A 20,668-nucleotide genomic window follows, 5' to 3' on the forward strand; every position below is an offset into this window, starting at 1 on the left:
GGCGCGGCCACTGACGGACAAGCCTCTCTGCCAATCAGCTCGCGGCCGTGCTCAGCGCGCGGCGCGGCCCCCCCACCCGCGCTGCGCACGCGCCGCCGCGGGGGCCGACGGGATTTGTAGTCCCTCACCTCAGGCGCCCTCTGTGGGCGCTTTATTTATTTATTTATATATTTTATTCCCACCCCCCAACTTTCTTTCGTTTTTTTCTCTCCGGGTTGGTTGGGGGCACAGCGAGGACGGCTCATCCTGGCGGCAAGGCCTCCACGGTCATGGAGTATCCTGGATTCAAGGCTTCATCCTGGCCTATAAGGCCCCACAGCCATGGGGTGCCTCAACGACATGGCGGCACCAGCCACTGGGCCCTAGGCCAGCAGGGCGCTGAGCACGGCCCCGCTCGGCGCGGATGCGCCGAGCGGGGCCGTGCTCAGCGCCCTGCCGGCTCTTGCCTTTTGTATTCAGGCCCTGTCCGCAGCTGGTGACCAATTGTCCCTGCCATGGCATGGCCTAGGCCCAGGGTGAAGGGGAAGAACCCTGCCCTGCACCCGGGTTTGAGGTGAGTCACCCCGGGCAGGGCAGGGTTTCCCCTCCCTGCTGACTAACGCGGGCCCCGGGGAAGGTGCCGCATTGAGGTGACGCAGATTTTTCGATTGAAAAACGCTCCAGAGGTGAGCGGGTGGCCCGTCTGCCCTCACACCCCAGCGATGGGCTGCAGGATGGAGGGAAGGGATCTGAGCCCACGCACAGCCCCAGGGCTCCAGGGTGGGTGATGGAGAGGACATTCCAGACCAGGCAGGAGCTCATCACAGAAGAGGAGGAGGAAGGCTGCCACGTGAGGCCAGCAGACCCCATCCATCCCTTCCCCTCTCTGGCAGCACATGCCCATCCACCACCATCTCTCTCTTGCAGGGGGGTTAAGGGGCTCCACGTGAGGCTGAAGAACTGGGTTGCAGCCTCCCCAGGATCCTGTGGCCATCTGGGGACCAGGCATTGCCTGCAGCAAGCCTGGGCAGTGGGGCAGGGTGGAAGCTGGAGGGGGACAGCATCCACATTTGCTCGCCAGGGATGGAGAAGAGGACGAGGAAGGCAGCGAGCTCCATCCCTGCTTTCTAGGCCAGCGCGGGAGGGACAGACACTGCATTTGGCTGCCCCGTCCCCAGAGAACCGGAGACTCCCTTTATTTAGAAGCGGTTCCCCGCTCCCTGCAACCTCGTTTCTGCCAGCGGAGAAGCAAGGCACACATCCCAGCCGCCAGCACCACCACACAGGCAGGCAGAACGATGCTTTCTGCTTTTATTCAATTAATGCAGCAATCTATACAAGAAAAAAAAAAATAATGAAACCATGAAATTCCAAACCCTGACAGTGAAGAACCAAATTCTTCCTAAGAATCAACCAGAATTAAAAGATTCCCCCCGCGTCAGACTGTACATAAAATAATCTCTGCCCCATTTACAGCGTTTCACACAGTACTTCTCGTATCTCAAACTTCAGAACTGTACAACTTTGTTACAAACCACGCTTTTTCCTAGGAAAAGCTTACGGAAAAAAATATTGCCACTTTCTTTTTTGTTTCTTTTTTTTATTTATTTCTATTCGTAACAAAAAAAAAAAATTAGAATCTTTAAAAAACAAAATTAAAGTCAGCCAGAACTTGTAAGTGTGGGCAGGGGGCACGGGAAGGAGCAGAGACGCGCTTCTCAGCCAAACATTTCTCCTCCCGATTGGGAAAGGGAACGCTTTTGGCAGATAAAAGACTATTTGCCGCTGGCAGGGGTCCAGACCCAGGCCCCCCGCAAGCCCTCCTCAAAGCACAGCAGCTGTTATGACCCATGGGGCTTGGACCACGAGGGTGCGAGTGCCCCAAAGGTCCCAGCAACGTCCCCCGCCCCGTTTGCAGGATGAGCCCGCCCTCGGGATGGGGATCACAGCTCTTGCCTAACAGCTGGACAGGAGTTCAGCAGGTGCGGAGCCAGATGTGTCAAGGCGGGCTTCCCTGCTGTCTGCCAAGCCAAGCCGGGCAGGGACCTGCCGGCAGACAGACAGCCCCTCCCTGGGCCAGCTCACCTCCCGCCGGCAAACAGCCCTCCCTTCTCTTCCTACGGATGTACCAAGCCCACGCAAGCGATGCAAGAGCTTTAATTCGATCACCGAGTCTTCTCGAGATACGGGTAGCAGCAACAAACCCCAATTCCTCCCGCTGCTTGAGGAAAAGCAGGGACAAACCCCAGCTTCCTCACCCTTCCTTAGGAAAGACGGTTCTCACAGCCTGGGCTGTGGGTTGGGGTGCGTGGGATTGTCACATTGGACGTAGCTTTATTCCCAGTTTTGGGCTGAGCAGGTTACACAAACGACACGCTGCGGGTGGATGGAGAGGAGGTCGGACCGCATGACCGCACCAGACAAACACGACAAAGCTGAACGGGTCAGGTCCGTGCATGAGCCCGCCCTGCGGAGTGGATGGGGAGAAGTTTTGTCTCCAAATTGGAGCTCACCACCCCCATCCTCCGCAGCAGACCCATGCCACCGACCTGACCCGCAGCCCGCAGGCAGCCCAACACAACTGGCGACAGAGAACAGGTATGGGCATCACCAGCATTTTTGAGCCACAGTTTTACCAGACAGGTTACAGTAAGGGATCTAGACATCTGGATCCACGTCAAAATGTGTCTTCTGGTTTCAAATCAAGGTTTCACTCCAATGTTGTTCAGTGCAAAAGAGTTAAAAAACCATGTTATCTACACATATACATCCATGTGTATAGAAAATGTCTGTACAAGTGGGGAAGGTGGCCTGCCTATACGCTGGGGACTCCTCGCCCAAGAGATGATACAGGTCAGACTGGTTGCGTCCCACTCTCTCTCTCTGCAAGGTGTCAAGCCCCAACCAGTCAGGGTTGAAAGCCACGTGCACACGAGAACAGATGGCAGCTGGAAAGCAGCTGCGGCGAGGAGCTTCTCCTGTCCCTCCAGCCACAGCTGCCAGCTCAGACCCACCACACAGATGCGGGGAAGTGGGGAAGGAAGGAAGGGAGAGCTCCTGACCATGGTATGCAGGAATACCAAAACAAACTGGGAGAGGAAGGATACCTGCACGCGTATAGACTGCACAAGGCCAGGGATTAGGTGATGGTTGGTACCGGGCTAGAGGTAAGACCTCAGGATGCCTTGTTCAGTGGAAATAAGAGCCAACGGGAGTCCTGCGCTGGGAAGTGGACCCAGAAAGTCAGGTTGCTTCCAGCTTCATTTTGAGTTGAGACACCAAGGTACAGTATCCATATTGCAGAGGTAGGAGCAATAACTGGGAGCTGGTGGAGGGGAAAGAGGGGGAGAGCAGGCTGTGCAGAGCTGAGACCTCTGGCAGCGACCACTGCCACCGTCAGCAGCACCTGACACTGAATAGGACACGGGGCACACGCAGGATGAATCCAGAAAGACAGTGAGAAACAGCCATTGCTAGGCATCCTGCTAGCAGGTCTCTAGCTTGCTGGAGATGTTTGCACCAGCCATAAGGAGGAGAAGGGACACGGTTCCCAGCATGTGGTTTTGCTATCAGGGAAACGCCAAACTTTCCAAAACAGGGGGTTTGTTGCCAAGAGCTGGCCTGGATTCTCTGCAGAAAGCTGGGAGGGCGAGGAACACCGCTTCAAACGCTAAGCATGGTCTGAAATGGCTTTTTAAAGGTTTCAGAAGTAGCAGAAGCGTGAACTTTCAGATCTCTGGGCAGACAAGATGGGTTCCTTTGAAGGCTGGCTGCAAGGCTGTGCCTGTACCTCTGCACTGAGCCGATGGGGGCTCTCACCGGGAAAGCAATCGGATAAAGAGAATCAGAGACAGGGACCGGGGATCTCGCCTATGAGCCCCTCGCAGATCAGCAGCGCTGAACACGATGGTTATTTCCTTTGCACTAATGTGGCTGCTAAATCCAGCCTGAGCAGTAACCCTAACAAGGGGCGAGCGGCAGGAGCTGCAGAAGTCAGCAAGGAAGGAAAAGGACACCGAGACCCAGATGTCAGCAAACATGCTCCATCGCCAAGGAACGACGCTCTGGGGAACAACGCTTGGGTTTTGTTGGTTGTTTTTTTTTGACTGGGAGCCCCTCAAGACAGCAGCAAACGCGTTTCAAAATATATTACATCTTTTTATTGCCAAGCGTGCAGACCATGAAGTGTGTGAGGGACACAACACTAAGAAAAACTACAATTTGAGGGAGGGCAAAGCAGTAAAAATTTAAAAATAAGACTACTCCTTACAACTGCCATCACTTGGGTTCAAAGAATCAATTGGAGGAAGTTTCTTAAAAGTACGGTTCTAAATATGGTGTTGGGCCCCAAACTTTGAAAATGCCGAGGCTTCGGTCTTGGCTAACGCAAACCGGGTGGAGGAAGAGGAGGAAGGCGGCAGACTTTCTAACACTAACTCCACGGGGCCGAATTCCTATTCCTCTCAGCATTTTCTGTAGCAACCAGAAAACTCCCAACCCTGGGAATACAGGCAGGAATAAGCCAGGAGGCGGCAGGCTACTACTGCAGTAGTAGCTGCTGAATGCACTGAACTGGGGTCGAACTAGACCCTTGCAGCGTCCTCGCTCCCAGAGCCAGCCTCGGAGGGGACGGACTGCAGCCAAGCTGCCCAGCTCCCCCAAGGCCACGGCAGTGCCTGTTCCTGCTCTGACAGAGCGTAGCCGGTCCCTCGGGATGGGATGCTGTGCCATCTCAACTCTCTCCACCTAAAAGGGGTAGGGGGCCTGAAAGCCAGTCCCCCAGGGAGTGGAGAAGAGCTCTTCTCAGGGGGTCCCAAGGCAAGCGTCCTCACAAGCACAGCGTCTCTCCTACCCCTCTTTGCTATCTCCAGCTCTGGGAAGCAGCATGTACTCAATGCGATCACTCGCTCGGCAGCCCCGGAGCTCCAATATGGACCTCGGGTCAACGCTGGGCCAGCCTCACTGAAGCCAGCCACCTTTCCTTCCTCCTCAAGCAAAATACACCCCATGTCAGACCAGCACTGAGAAACCAGAGCTCATGTACATTCTTCTCGGAGAGGGCAACACAGGGACACAAGGCTGCGAGCCCACACTGGCTTGGGAAAAGGGACTGGAAAGGAAACCTACGGCATTCAAAACTGATACTAAAGTGCAACAAAAATGTCCTAAACCCTTTGAAATCAATTGCAGTAAGAGGGGTCTGCAAAGCTTCAAACTTCCAGTTACTGCAGGGCACCCTTAAAACAAACCCAACAACTATGTAAGAGCAGACCAAGGAGCCCTTTGGTGAAGCAAGGAATACAAGGCCACCCCACAGAGTTTCAGCTCCTGGGGTCAAACATCATATTTAGAACATTTGGAAAGGAAGAAAGTTAAAGCAAAAAAAAAAAAAACCCCAAAAATACAATTCTTGAATCTTGCGCAATGAAACAGTTAAACTTTTTGGTGTTTTCAAAAGAAATCCCAACAGACAGCCTGGCATAACTTTATCTGCTTCCTAAGAGAGATGCCCATTTGACCCATGACTCAGGACATCATGTGCACTGGACATGTTCCATCCTTATGTATGTCTCAGCATTCCTCCATTCATAAAAACAAATTGCTAGATCCTTCCTGTTTACTCTTCAGCCTGAAAGGAAAAACCAAAACTGAAGCTAGATGGAAGATAGCCAGAGGGAGGAAAAAGTTTTCACAGACTGGAGGCCAATCTCATCAGCTCCACGAGCCTGGAAAGTGCAATCCTCAGTGTCGCCTCATTTTAACTTTCCTGGCTGGGCTGCCATCCTCCTCTTCCTCATCACAGTCCTCCGTGTACTCGTAAGACCTTCGCCAATAGTTCTCGGAGCTGAAGCTGCTCCGTCTCCTATGTTTTGGTAAGAGGACTGAGCGCCTGTTTTCCTCTTTATCCATTTCTAGAATCCGTGGCCTATGGAGAGAGAGAGAAAGAGGGAGTGAGAGCACATCCACAACAGGATTTAGACATTCCTTGTGCGGACACCATCTGCAGTTTTGCATACTTCGAGCGCTATGACTGACTGTTTCCACACTGCTTTCCCAGTACTGGGCACCCAGCAGAGCAGGAACAGATCACCAAGTTGCACCTCCCATGAGGAGGCTGAGGACTTTGCTTTCGATGATGCAAGTCCTTCCCCTTCCCAGGGCAAGTTTTAGTCTTTACCTCCACCAGGAACACTTCCAAACAGCTCAGTCACCTCTTTTTAAGTGCAGCTTGTGGCCTCAAGAAACATCCCTTGGGCAGAGGGGTTTGCCTCTCCTACAGCAGAACTCGCAGCACAGAGCTGAGCTCCTATTTAAGCTGCTGGGGTGCTTGTGGTGCAGGATCAAACCACAGCTCCAAAATCCTCTGTCCTCTCACTAGTTCTCCCAAACGTTAGCACTGTGCAATTGTTATTCTGCAAAGCTGCCTCTGCTCTCGCCTGCAATCGCTTTGTAGTCGGACTGGGCTGGTGGGCTGCACAGACCACTTATTTTATCCTAGGTGCCAACTGCAGAGCTCCTCTAAGAGATACCGCTATCTGATATCCATGCTATTTACGTATGTTAAACTGGAGTCTTTGAGGCCAAAGGAAGAGAAAAACATATTTTTGATACCTACCTGGAGCAGAAGTTTATGCAAGGTCCGTTCCCCACACACACACACCCTCACCCTGATAAGGTCACATCAAGCTGAACACCAGCTCTCACAGATCTGCAGATTTGCCCTGCGTGATCGCTTCTCTAATCACACGCCGGCTCACTGCGTGCTCAGAGGTAAGCTTTCATTTGCAGGCTACCTTCTCTTCTTGATCTATCTTCCCAGTCAGTCCGAGTCCAGGTGAATGAACACTGCTCATAAACAAGCCATCCCCACCCTCCTCCCTCCAGGACAGGTTGAAACACGGTCTGGGACCACACAGCGGCCAAGCCCTGAGACCAAGCCAACTTTCGGTTTTTAGAGGATGTGCAGAGAACGCAGTCTTGATCTTCGGGAAGCTTTGGAATTGGAGAATACCAGAAATATTGCATGACAGCTGGCAGACTGGCTATCGCTCACAGCTATCAGTACGTTCACACACAGCACGGTGGTGTTTAAGGGAAGCCTTGCTGCAGAGCTCAAGCTGTCTGAAACCTCAGCAAGCAGCTCCCCTGAAGGTCAGGCTTACACATTCCCACAGTCTGGTTACACACCCAAAAATATACACATGCAGCTCTGGAACCAAAACATGTCTGAGAAGGTTCCCAAGAAGGCCTTCACCTTTCCCAGACAGCAAAACCTCGCGTTCTCTCCCAAGACTGCTTTCATAATATAGTTTAACGCAGCTGCACAGGTTGCTTGGCAATAGAGGTCAAAAATAATTAGCTGCAGGGAAACTATTGTTCTGAATGACTGCATTATCAAGAGCCAGCCAAATCTATTGCTTCTTCATTATGCCACTCACAGGATAAACAATGTAAGCTGCTTATTGCCAGAGCTTAGCCTCCGCAAGCCTAGGAGGAACGTATGAAGAACTTCATTCTGATAAAACAGATCTGTACACCACAGGAAGCACCTGGGAGGTGCAAACTAAGATGTTTTCAAGCGTGCTGTGCAGTCTCTCTTATCAAGGGCCAGGAGCCTCAAACATGCACTGACCTAGAGATACCATCCAAAACATTGCTCATTGAGAGATCATCCTACCTGTGAGCAGCGTCAGGATCTGCTTTGCGATGGGACCGCTTTGGTTTCAGGATCTGGTCCCGGTTGCTTCCCGATAGACGGTCAGAGTTATAACCTGGTGGCAACACAGAGCTACTCAGGGATTTTGTTTCCAATCGAGGTGCATCTAGTCTTGTTCTGCAAATATTTAAAGAGAAGAGAATTTGCAAGGAGTTTCTACAGAACCACTAGCACGCTACAGCAGACATTTGTCCAAGATGTGCTGAAGCAGAACCCTCAATCCCAGCCACTTAGCTCAGGAAGAGGGTCGGGACTGTCACGCTCAACAGCGGAACAAACTGCAACTTTCTGGTACTTGAAGCTTCAGCTTTAACATTTGCTGCCTTGGTTAGAGGGAAGAGGAAGGCTTAGGGACAGCACAGTCATGAGGTGAATGCGAATGGTGCTGGGCTCACTGCAATCCCAGTTACAGGGTACAGAATAGGGGCGTTGGAGCCCCTGTGAAATCCTATGAAATCACAGTGACTCCTCAATAACTCGCAGCTCCAGTTAAGCTACCTGGCAGATACTCTGCAAAATTCATCATCACCTACAACAGTAATAACTGCTTCTATCTGGAAACTCCCTACTGTCTCAAGATCTCACGGGGGCAGGCATTTCTCAGCTTGACTAAGAGGTTTAAAGAGTTGAAGTACAAGTCAGGAGAAGGTCTAGCAAACAGAAGCTGCAGCACATCCCTTCCACCAGCACAGCACCACCTTGTTCATGCCGGGATAGAAACGTGCTCAAGCTACACCAGAGAGCAAGCACAGCTCGTCCCAGAGCAGAACTGTCGCTAGTCCAGGCAAAACTGCAGCCATGCACACGTGGAAGGAGGCAGCAGACTGAGCAGCAGGAAGGAAAACTCGATGGCGCAGCGTCTTATCACAGCGCTATCACCGTCTCCAAGCACAGCACAGTTACTAGTCTCAGTTTACAAGCACCGCTGAAGTCTATTTCAAAACACAGACTGAAGCCTAAGAACAGGCAAAGCACACTAAAAGGTGGTGCTCGTGCTCCAGAGCTGCCCACTTCAGGAGGATCCAAGCCACTTCCCAGAAGGAAAGGCTCCCTGATAGTGTTGCCGCAGCCTGTCTCCCTCCTTCGGATTAGGGGTGAATACAAAAGGGGTCTGTGTGAAAGAAAGGGGAGAACCACTACTTGCCCTCTAGCGCTGAGCTTTAGCTCCTAGGGAGTTTCCACAGGAGAACCCCAACTTAAACTTCTGTTAGGAAGCACGTCCAGTTGCCAAGCTTCCTCTCCCCCATTGGGAAGAGCCTCTTCAGTTAACCAGGGCGATGCCAGGCTGGGCACAGGCAAAGCTGGGCACGGCAGCCCAAGTCCGGCCAGCATGCCAGAAACAAGGAACACTTCCGCAGGCAGCTGCCATGCTGGAGCCTGCGCTAGTCCACAACGCCGTCCTCCTGAGCTGCTGTCGGCTCCAGGACTGGACCCAGTCCAGCTAGGAACACCAAAGGCGTTGTGGACAAGTTAGGTGGTTTAAATACCTCTCAAATACAACAGCAACTACAGGCCTGCAATTAAAACAAACAAACCACCAAATATACTGCAAGGGCAAGGGAACACCAGCCACGCTCTCTCTGTCCACAAAGCAATGCAGGTATGAGCTGCAGGAGCAGGTACGAGGAGAGGCTATACTGAAAACAGAGAGCAAACTACCTACCAAAGTTCAAGTTAAATAGAATGACTCCCCCATGTAACTGCTTCTAAATGGCAGTATAAACCCTCCAAAACGACTTTTGAGACCCACTTCAATAGGTCTCATTTCTATCCCCTACCTCTTTCAGCTTCTCCTGAAATTGAGAGCATCGTACCTCTCCCCCAGCTTCTTGCTCAAAGCGCTTCCAAACCTTGCTGGCTCCCCGCAACCCTGCACTCCGATACGCAGGAAACACTGTAAATATCATCACACTACAGCACTGAAGTGTTTATGACCTACTTGGTAACCACGCCACTCTCGAGCATCCTGCAAAACTCAGTCACTTCTCCAGCTCGCGCAGCTTTGTTCTCCTGCTGCTGCCAGCAAAAACCATCTCTAGAATGACACACTCGGAGTAGAGGCAAGAGCAGATCCAGACTCAAACATCTGGAACCCAGCAGGTTCTATTCAGAGCTATTCAGAAGCCTTTTCAGAGCTGAATATCCCAGCTCCGAGCTGCAGCAAAGTTTATGCTGCTGTATGCCCCAACTGATCCGCTCCCGCTGGAAAGCTCGAGGCTGATTCTTACTACGAAAAGGAGGAAGAGGAGTTTTACCAGGCCACTGGCTGCTCCCAAGCCTCTTGTGCTAGCAGGTTACCAGCGGAAGGAGCTGTTTTGCTGGTTGCATAACTCGCTATTTCAGACTGCACGAAGTCGCATGATCCGGGACGAGGGAATGGCATTCGCTGCAGCAAGAGATGCCGCGGGGATGCGAGCGCAAACAAAGGTCACCGCAGCCCTGCTGTGCATGCATGCATGCACACGGGACTCGGCGAGGAGACAGCCGCCGTCACAAGGGATAAGCAGCAATTAATAAGCTCTATTTGGCAGCAATCAGCGTGCACCCTTTGGCAAATGGGCAATTGCCGTGTATTCACCAGGCTGCTAAGCTCTATGGAGATTACACAAAAATAATTACCAGGGGGTTTCCACTTTGCTCAAGAGAAAAATCCCGTTGTGGTTTCATTCAGCCTGACAGTCAAGTCAGCCCATCGCTGTCTGCATCTGACTGGGCAGAGACACTTCTGCTCTAACGCTAAGCAAAGCAGGCCCCTAAAAATCAGGGGAAGACAGAAGGACACACTGCTACAGAAGGATGGCTAAGCAAACACAGCCAATATGGCCCTGCTAGGAGCTGACTGACTTTGTCTCTTCAGCAGCGATGTACCAGGTCAGCCGGGTACATCTCAGCCAGCCATACATACATCCAACTGTATCTGGTTTATAGGAGATTAGTCAGGCTAGGCTGAAATAACTCAGCACCCTTATCTTACTGAGGCTGGGGAAAGCAAGAGGCAAAGCCAGTCGAAACAAGTATGTTAAATATCTACATCAGTTTGGGCAGCTTTAGCTTATTTAGCCGAGTCTGCCACTTCTAGGGAACTGGTCCACAACCTAGGACAGGCAGCTTCTCTATCCCAAAGCCCAACTAAAGCAGCTACAGGATTTGGAGATGTCTTCCACTTGTCAGCACTCACACTGCTTTTCGCTGGCTGCAGTAACCAGTAAGGCGAACGTAACAGCCTTTTAGTTCCTATCACAACCCTCTCACCTTAAACCTCATGTGGCAATAACCAGCTATGGGGTGGTTTGCTTCTAATCTTTCTTTCTTTCATCCCACCTGCCACATCTCAACCTGCCTTGCTGGGTGTGTGCTGATTTCGCCTGGCTAACGCCTCAGGGCTGCTGTTTTTCCTGCCTCTGTTTCACGGGTCTCTCTAACCAGATGTCCAACGCCACTCCACTGGCTTTGTGCCGTATCTTTACAAAGTTGCCAGACTTGTTTTAAAACCAACTAAGCTGGCCAAAAGCTCAGCAAGCGTGAATCTAGACCGCTTGCCTGCTAGCCTTATGCCAGCCTGGGCCACAACTGCAGCCCTGCCCTCATGCCCACGCTTTCGTCTTGAGTTTGCACTACTCAAGTCATGTGTGCTTCCACTTGCAAAAATATTTCTTGACAGCAGAATTACTGCTAACATCTTCTAAGGCACAATCCACACGGGTGAACATGTGGCAGTCACATTTTTTGGTCTCTTAGTAGAAGAAACTGAGGAGAGAGGACATTTCTGGGCACAAAAAAGGGTCATACTGCGGGAGTTTGGGGTGAGGTTGGTTTATTTTTTCTCCGTTTTCTGAGGACCTTTAGGAACAGGCACTGGCTGATGAAACGCCATCAGCTGACTAGGACAGCGTATCTTCTAAAACAGGAAGCGTGTGATACAGCTCACAGAGCTTGGCTTCCCAACACTGACTTGAAGGACAAGCGCTGTAAATTGATTGCTAAATTCACTGCATCCGTTTCCCTTCAAAGCCAGTGTCTTCCTCCCTCTCCCCAGGAAATGAAAGCCATGCTACTGAGAAAAACCTTATCTGCTTTATAGGAGATTCTTCATTGCGAGCACCAGCTTCAAAGGACTGCCCAGTAACTCACACATGTGGGTATCACACAATCAGACACCTGAATATGCAGCCCAGAACAAGAGTCTGAAATCCTAGCTGTTTGGAGTTAGGCAGCCAATGAAAGCCAGGTGTTTGGACATGAACAGGGCTTGCAAACACAGACATTACAATGAAGTACTGCTGCACAGAGCCAAGAAGTGATTAACTCTGCAGTAACAAGTTCCATCTACTTCCACCGGCCAAGCAACGGGTACGGCAAGACACAAATGAGCATCAGAGTGACAGCTAATCAAGATGTAAGATCAAGCCAGGAAATTAACAAGCATGGCAGTTTTAAAGTGTTTCTTCAAAAGCACCTTAGGAAACATCACACCACCACATCCAAGTTTATCTTACTGTCCAGAGGGCTTCAACACTTACTTTCGAAGGATGATGACAGCTCTTCTCTCCTTGATGTCCTGTGGTCGAATACAGTGTGTAATTTCATCGGCTGCATATCCACTGACAACAAAAACAAAAAGCCACTGTGAGAAAGATGACAGGCAGAAGCAGAAAGTGGTTGCCAGCCTCAACAACTCAGTTTGGCCAGTCATTTCCTAACTTCCACCAGGAATTCCTCCTCCAAACACCATTCCCCAGGCACACGGGAGCTAGACTTATCGGAAGGAAGAAACTTCAGGAAAGAATGAGGAGAGTCGGGGCTTTTTTTGTGTGTTTTTCTGGACTCAATTTTTTAGCATACACCAGAGGAAACTGCCACCCGCCACAACACTGTGAAGTAAGACATGTAGAAAATGAGTTTATGGAGTGTAAATTCCGCCAATTCATTTATCAAGAAATTAGAGAGCAACAGGGGAAAAAATCAGCACATTGCTCCAAAGCATCTTCTCATGCATGTCGCCAAGAAAAACCATCTCTCACGGCCGACATGTGCAGCATACCCAGACACGGACACGTGCTGGAGTCGATGAGAATATTTGTTAGTCGAGGAGGCAGCGCGGCGGTGGTAAGAGTCGAGCATCTCACTCCCCTTACCTGGGCACAGACGCTGCCATCTCAGCACCCTCGCCTTCTCTGCCACCCGCCATGTGGCGCATCCTCAGCCACGATCCAAACACCACCCCCCAGCACAGCCCAACCCCAACACAACGCACAGGGGGTAACCTTCAAATTCAGACCTGCAAACCTCCCTGGTTTGCCAGGGCCCAGCTACCTGGGCTGATGAATATTACACCAGGCTCAAGCAGCTGCACGGCACACAAGTAGCCGTTCTCGGCAGGAGAGTCTTTTGCTGTATGAGGTGACTTCACCTACTCCACGTTTCTAGCAGGCGGGAGGAAAGTCACGGCCAATGAGGGCCCCAGCTGCCTGCACCACACAGGATTGTTTTTCTTGCAGCTGCTTTGGTTGTTCAGCACAATTACGGGGGTCCAGAACAGCACGTGAGATCGCAGCAGGTCTATGGAGAGCAACCAAAACACCTGCTTGGACACACAAACCACCCTGCCAGCAGCACATCTCGTCACTCACATGGGTGCCAACGAGCAGGTCCGAGAGGTGGGCCTGCCCTCTACCTGCTGTTCGGAGAGTGTCTGTTCACAAAAGAGCCTTCTAGAGTCCAACACGGGGAAAAGAGAAGGCAAATGCCTGCAGAACCTCCCAAAATGGCTGGCAAAGACAGGAGGACGTTTGAAGGGACTTGGGCGAAGGCTGTTCATGCCACACAAAGCTAGTACACCCCCATGCCAGTTTAATCTGAAGCAGAAATCACTGAGCCCACTCTCCCCACGAGGCTTTACCATGAAGCTGCTGCCACGCGGGCTGTCAGCCAGCCCTCCAGGAGCACAGCCAGGGTCATCGCCTTGCAGGTTATTCAGGACACTCGGAGCAGAAAACAGATCACGCACACATGGGTTTTCTCTGGGGATGGGACTGGGTTTCCTTCATCTGGTTAGATAACCCACCCACTCAGTGAGAAACGCACACCTCGGAGATGGATTTACTGCTTTGAGAAGAGAGTTAAGAGTCTGAACCCTGATCAGTTACAACAGGGGTTGATGTCCATCCTCCCCGTCCTCCGGGGCATTGCAGAACAAGACAGCGCTATGCGAAAGGGCTTATGATGATGCTCTATTATGTTCCAGGAATCTCTGCGTCAAGCTCCAGCGAATTCATTAATATCACCCACGTTAAGATTCAACTCAGCACATCCCCAGCGACACCCTGAACATCAGGAAAAGGTCTGCTTCCAGACCTGCGCTCTCCATCACGAGATGTCAGCCTGGCCACTCGTCCTCACTCCCCAGGCAGGAACCCGCTTCCCAGCTACTTTCAGGGCAGCGCCAGGCAGAGCTCGTGGTCCCAGATGCACGTGGGCAGCACCAAAGCAGCCGCCCCACTACCCCTATCTGAGGCCCTAATGGGGGCCCACCAGTCTGCCCCAGTGCCATGCTGGTGTGGGAAAACTCAGCTTGCACCTTATCAGATATAGTGATGGCATCTCTCTACATGGCGCTCCAGCAAAGGGGTTCGCACAGGCACCAGGCAGAGAAATGGAAGAAAAAGATTATTTGGTTTTGTCACACTTGTTCTGCTTCGTGCCAGCACGGAGTTCTCACCCACTGCCCGGCCTTGCCGCATCCTGATGATGGGTGAAGGGGCAAACACTGCAACAAAACACCTGTAACGATATTGAGGGTCTACCCAGAGATTTATTGCCCAGAAAACAAAAATCAAAGCACAAGGTAAAAGATAACTTGGGTAAGGAAAAAGCTAAATTGCTGCCCACCAGAACACCTGAGCGTGATGTCTCCAGCCTAGAGCATTTTCCGGAAGAACACAGGGAGGTGCAGATGCCATTCACACACTCCCCCAACTGACACTCCTAACCAACCTGTCAGATCTTATACCCCCAACTCCTCCCCGACTCTCTTTTTCCGTCCAGAAGAGCTGCTGCCGAGCCACAACATAACTGATTCACAGGGAGATGAAAGCAGATCAGATTTTTTTGTACAAACATCACCAGAAAGGAGGCCATGAAGTTCTGCAGAGTCTCTAACGAGAAATATTTCTAGGGGTTGACGACAGCCAGGCCAGCTCAGAGGCAGAGGGCCCTCACACGCTGGCCCATCGCAGGGTTTGAGCAACTCAAGGCTTTACTTGTGGTTCAGGAAAGCTGCTGCCACAAACCACGGATGTGACACCAACCAGTTCAAGCAGAGCTTGAACAAATCTATTTGCCTCATCACCACTGGCACACACAGAACTTCCTCTGCACCAACGGCCTGTTCTGAGGGATCAGACTTTTCTGGAAAAGCCTCTAATCCAGGCAGTTGCGGAGAGATTCCTCCAGCTGAGAAGAAAGCAGGTTCATCCTTCAGAGACTCCAACCAGCTCCAATTACGCTACCATCAGGCATGCCTCGAGACAACAGGAGAGACAAACATCATGATGTTTCCACTGCTATTACAAACAGCAGGGAGACGACCTGGAGCACTCACCAGCTGCAGAAGGGAAGCCTGCATGGCACACAGGCTCTCAGAACTTGGGAAATGCTACCTTTGGTCATTTATTCCTCTGGCTAACTGCAGCTCCACTATTTCCAACCACAGTACTGAGACGCAACACCCGGCAGTTATGCAAAAGTTGGCTTGGTGTTGAGATTCGCTACCCATGACAGCAGCTACAGGGCATGGTGTAGGGCTCCCGCACGGTGCAGGGGTCCGGCTGGAACCACCGGCCCCGGCTGGCTCCACAGCCCTCAGCTTCCACCCTTTTTTCCATGTCAAAGCACGTGTTCCCCAGATGAATGGGCAAATTCCTCCATCTCCTCCCCACTGCTTCTATCGATTTGATGCTTATCAAATTATTGTTAAAAAAAAGAAAACCCACAAACGTGGTCCAGCCAGCAGCCCCCAACAGACAGCTGATGGTCCGCAGGACTGACATCCACCTTCACTCCGACTGCCCGAGAAGAGCAGCACCAGCCAAGGCGCTGCTGACGCTTTTTTCCTGGCCTGGCTGGCAGCAGGACAAACCTGCAGGAACACCCGCTTCCTGGGGCTGCGGGACAAGAGGGGACTGGAGGACATCTTCTAGATGTCGAAACCTACAAGGGCAAATCTTCACGGCACATGCAAAAGGAGAGGAAGGAGTACCTTGCTGGAAGAGTAAAGGGCTCGTTAGCAGGTCGCAGGGTGGCTTAGCCTTTCTCCTGCTGGCAGAGGTGCACAGCCCAGCCAGGAGAATCTCCTGTCCACCTTTTAAACACTAACCTGTCACCTCGAGATCTGAATACTTTCCAGCGAGTTTGAGGAGGATTCAGTGTTTGCCCACACCACAGCCTGCTTCGTGGTAGGCAAATAAAGTCAAGGGAGGGATACGGGGAAAGCCCCTCTGTGGACTCCCTGCCGGGTAGGTGGCTACAATATTAGGAGGACAATTCGGAGTAGGCTGCTGAGAGCAGGAACGGGACACGGGTGATCTGGGGAGAGCCGGAGAACGACGTGGGGGCAAAGAGAGAGATCTGACAGCTTTCTTTAGATCCTCACGAGTTCCACATGGTAACCAAACACATGTGGCTATCCTGGCTTCCCCGGAAAGGCGGCACGCCAGCAGCAGCCACTGACCCAGCAATATTTGAATCACAGACATTACAAGCATGCCATTTCTATCTGCGCCGTTTCCCCATCTCCAGGGCAACTGCTTTCAGCAACTGTTTACTGGCAGGAGAAAAAGCCAAGTTTGGGGAGCTGACTTAAACACGACCAAGGGCTGGATTTCAGAGGTACAGCCCCGAGAGCCTACCGACAAGTCTGCACCTCTTCCCACTCCTCACAAATTGCTGGGGTTAGAGGGGAGACATGGAGATCTGCCGGAGACAAGGAGATCTGCCGGGAGTCTCGGAATCGAGGAACTTGTATCCAGCCAGGATCATATCATCACAGAACAATCACTTTGGCGGAATCTCTCTTAAGTGAGTGCTAAGTATCTGCTAACTGCTGTACCAAAATTGAAATAATCCCCGGTTTAAAGTCTATTATTTGCTGGAAAGCAGAACGTCTAACCATGGATTAAGCTAGTGAACGGCTGTGGCAGGTCAGTCAGAAAGCAACCCTTAAATTTAGAGGGAAAAAGATACCTTTGTTTGATTTGTACCATTGTTTCAGCCACTTTAATATACTGATTACGGCACCCAGGTGACGCTGGCCAACAACCCAAACACACGGGCCTGGGAGACACCCTGCTCTGGTTCCAGGAGCCCTGAGACAAGATGCCTCTTCCCGGCAGTTTTGGGAGAAGAGTGAGAGTCATTTTCTTGTCCCAGAGCAGAGAAAAGCACCTCTCCCTTCTCTCACCATCCTCCACCGAGATGTCCCGATGCTCCTTCGGACCTAAGGCCACGAGAGTTTTCCTACTGGCTTTGACTACGACAGACAGACCCTGCGTTAACAGCTCTGCCAGCACGCTCGTAGGCAGAAAAACTAACTCTCACTGTCCTTCAAAAAAAAACCAAGGCTTCTGGCTGTGAAAGGACACACAGCTATTTACACCAGCCCCCCCTCCCCAGGGAAAGGCAGCACAGGGGTTCACATCAACAGCAGGAAAATTAGAGTAGAAAGTTTCCCTTCTCCTGTCTAAGAGGAGACGACAGAGAGTGGCTGCCTTGCACCCAGCAGCCTCCATCCCCAGGGACGGAGCTTGCTCTGCGGTAAAAAGGACGTGCGGCAGGTTAGGTCCCCCTCCGGTCCCGTTTCATGAAATCACCCTGACCTCTGCCACCCCCTGCACCCTCCCTGCCCCGGCCGACCCACCAGAGAACAGGAAAATGACCTCAACGCCATTCACGCTTCCCTCTGCAGCCTCCCTCATCCCTCGCTAATCCACAGAAGTTACCTAACGCAGGGGGTACGGCGAGGATTAGTTAATGTTTGTGCAGCTTTTCCGAGATAAAAGCTACGCGAGATCTCAGCATTTATTATTGATGCACTAGTCAACGGTGTGAGGCTGTGTGTACGTGGGGGGGGAAAATTCCTTCCCGAACCCTGCGGCGATCACTTTACAAGCCAAAGCAGAGGATTGTGTTACGGCCTGGGAGCCCTGAAAAGCAGCCTGGACCTTCACCAGGCCAAAAAAAAAAAAAAAAATTAGAAAAAAAATTAAAACCCCAAACGAGGATACAGTTGGTAGCTGGAAGCACTGCTGGCAGAGCCCTGGCGAAACCTGCAGGGAGCACTCTGACCTTCAGGGACACCTCACCGAGTCAGGCAGCCCCGGCGCTGGGCTTCAGTCCGCCCTCCCCAAGGCTTGCACACCGGCTTGTCCGTACGCACCAGCCTGCGCACACCCTGCCTGTCCCCTCACCTGCCTGCCCAGCGCGTATCGGGAAGCAGGGGGGATTAGGAAGCAGGTGTTTCCCAGTACCAATCCCAGCTTTACTACCGACCGGCTGAGTGACCTTGGGCAGGTCATTTCACCTCCACAGCTCTTCCCCCGCTTGCAAGAATACACGTGAAGTCCTTTCTTGCACACATGACCCACCACGTTTCCAAGTGACAGTCCCACAGGGCTCTGCACTCCGGTCTCCCCAACAGCATCGGGCAGGGGAGGGTTTAGCATTCCCAGTTTACAGACTGGGAAGACGAGGCCATTCACACCTCCTCTCCATGCTTAAGGTCAGGTCAGGGAGACACCGGCCGAGCTAAGAATAGACCCAGCAGCCCCGTCCCAACCAGCTGCTCCGCTCTGATCACTCTTGGGCAGAGAATCCATTTTGTGCCTCGATGTGTTATTTTAACCATTTACAGGAACTACGGCAAAGCTCGGCTCCACAAGTGGCCACGTTCCCGTCAGGACTCGCCTAGAGCCCTGTGGAGAGGACACCCCCCTCAATCCCCATCCACCGTGGCGGCAGGACCCCTCCCAGCTCTTTCCTTCACCCCTTCCACTGCAGCGAGACCCTGCATGCCTATAGGCGGGTGAGATCAAGCCCGAACTGCCGTCAGGGTGTGCATCCCCGTGCCTCGTGATTCGCGTTACACAACCCAGCCCCGGCACATTAGCGGAGGCCTCGGCGATGCGGGCGAGTTACCTGAGCACCGTGACGCTTCCCCTCTTGACGGGCAGGAAGAGAACGGGCTCCGAGACCCTGATGGGTTTGAACTGGAATTTACACCCGAAGCAGAGCGCCGAGTCGCTGAAGAAGGAGACGGAGACGATGGGCCTCTCAAAGATATGGATGGGGTCCACGTGGGAGACAATGCAGCCCCCCGGCTGGTAGTCGTTGATGACGGCACTGTTCACAAAGCCCTCGGGAATCACCCGGTGCTCCACCAGCTTCCTGATCACCAGGTCGTGCACCCACTCCGGGATGGCGTCCACCTCCCCTCGGGGGTACAGCCGCTCCTGGCCGGGGCCTCGTCTCTGCAGCTGAGACCCGTAGGTGTAGCCTTCCCCGAAAAAATACTTGTTTCGCAGCGGGGCCCGATCCACCGTGTGCTCCTTGTAGAGCCCCTTCTCCGCCCGGGACACCACCTCCTCGATCCGCGCCTCGATCTTGGCGCACTCCTCGGCGCTGAAGAGGCGAAGCTGGCGGATGCCGCTTTTGACTTTCCGAGCTTCTTCCTCCTCCTTTTGCTCCTCGTAGTCGCTGGGCTCGGAGCCGGAGTCCTCCTGGTGCCGCCGCTTGCGATCGTAAGGGGGTTCGGGGGGCTCCCGCGGGAGGCTCCCGCCGTTGCCGCCGCCTTTGTGGCCGTCCCGGTAGGGCATCATGGACTTGAGCTTCTCCCGCAGGTCCGTGTAGCCGCTGCCGGCCATAGTGCGCCCGCAGCCCCCGCCTCTATCGATCCCGACGCTGCAGGCGGCGGCGGGAGGCGGCGGCGGGGGGACACGCGACGCTGCTATTCATGGCACCCGCCGCCCTGCTGGGGAAGAGCACCGGAGGAACCGGGAGGTGAGGACGGGGACTCCCCCTCCCGCCACCGGCCGGCCCGTGCCCACCCCCCCCCCCACCCCTGCCCCGGGGAGGTGGGACCCCCACACACCCCCTTCCCGCCTCCCTCCCGCTCCCCTCCCGCCGCGCCGCCCTTCCCCGTGGGAAGGGGGCGGCCCGCCGAACGCCACACTCACGGCTTGGGCCCGGGGCGGGCGCGGACAATGCTGCCGGTGCCGGTGGCGGCGCTCACGCGGCGGCCGGGCCTGGCACATGCCTGGCGGCGGCCCCGGGGCGACGCGGCGCCCTGCCCGCTCCCGCCGCCGCCGCCGCGGTGGCGCTGACCATGGCGGACGGGAGGGGGACACGGAGAGGAACGGAGGGGACCGGGCCGGGCCGGGGGGGAGGCGGCGGACCGGGGGAGGGTCTAGCGCGGCCCTTCCCGCGGCGCGAGCGGCGCGCTACGTCACCAGCAGCCAGCCCGACATCCCGGATCGCCGCCGGGGCCGCCCACCGCGCCCGCCCCGCCCCGCCGCGCACGCGCCCCGCCGCCACCGCCCCCCCGACCTCGTCCCCGGCAGACCCCGCCCCTCGCACACACGTACGTACGTCCGGACGTACGGCGACGCGGCGGCCCTGTACCCACCTGGCCGCAGCCGCCGCCTCCGCCCTCGCCTCGCGCCGTAACGGGTACCGGCAGCGCCGCCCCGCCCCGCCCCGGCGCTGATTGGCCCAGGGGGGCGGGCGCGAGCGGCTCGAGCCGGCGGCTGATTGGGCGGCTGGCGGGCGGCGCGGGGAGGGGGGGGGGGGGCCTAGCGTGCGCGCGCGGCGGCGGGTGGGAAGGCGGAGGGTTTGGGGTGGCCGCCGAGGTGCCTGCGGGCGGGCGGGCCCGAGCGCCCCCTGGCGGGCGGGCGGAGCGGGACAGCCGGCACAGCGCCACTC

The 20,668-nt window shown here is 53.9% G+C and overlaps 1 protein-coding gene across 5 annotated transcripts; it reads right to left on the reverse strand.

Annotated features, from left to right (window-relative positions):
* Positions 1 to 1,276: 1,276 nt before the first annotated feature.
* On the reverse strand, positions 1,277 to 20,496 carry ALKBH5 (alkB homolog 5, RNA demethylase). 5 transcript variants are annotated; one of them, XM_063343261.1, is made up of 5 exons: positions 20,373 to 20,496; positions 18,887 to 19,715; positions 12,217 to 12,297; positions 7,658 to 7,813; positions 1,277 to 5,905 (listed from the first exon to the last, which is right to left on the reverse strand). In XM_063343261.1, exons 2-5 carry the CDS (start codon positions 19,609 to 19,611, stop codon positions 5,722 to 5,724), a joined length of 1,146 nt encoding a protein of 381 aa, XP_063199331.1. In that variant the 5' UTR covers positions 19,612 to 19,715; positions 20,373 to 20,496; the 3' UTR covers positions 1,277 to 5,721. The 5 variants fall into 5 exon arrangements, with proteins under 5 accessions (XP_063199331.1, XP_063199332.1, XP_063199333.1 ...); XM_063343262.1 differs by having other exon boundaries at positions 18,887 to 19,718; positions 20,373 to 20,428; XM_063343263.1 differs by lacking the exon at positions 20,373 to 20,496 and adding an exon at positions 20,336 to 20,353.
* Between the last annotated feature and the right edge of the window lie 172 nt (positions 20,497 to 20,668).

The sequence above is a fragment of the Chroicocephalus ridibundus genome, chromosome 8 (assembly GCF_963924245.1).
Source record: "Chroicocephalus ridibundus chromosome 8, bChrRid1.1, whole genome shotgun sequence".
NCBI classification, from domain to species: Eukaryota; Metazoa; Chordata; class Aves; order Charadriiformes; family Laridae; genus Chroicocephalus; species Chroicocephalus ridibundus.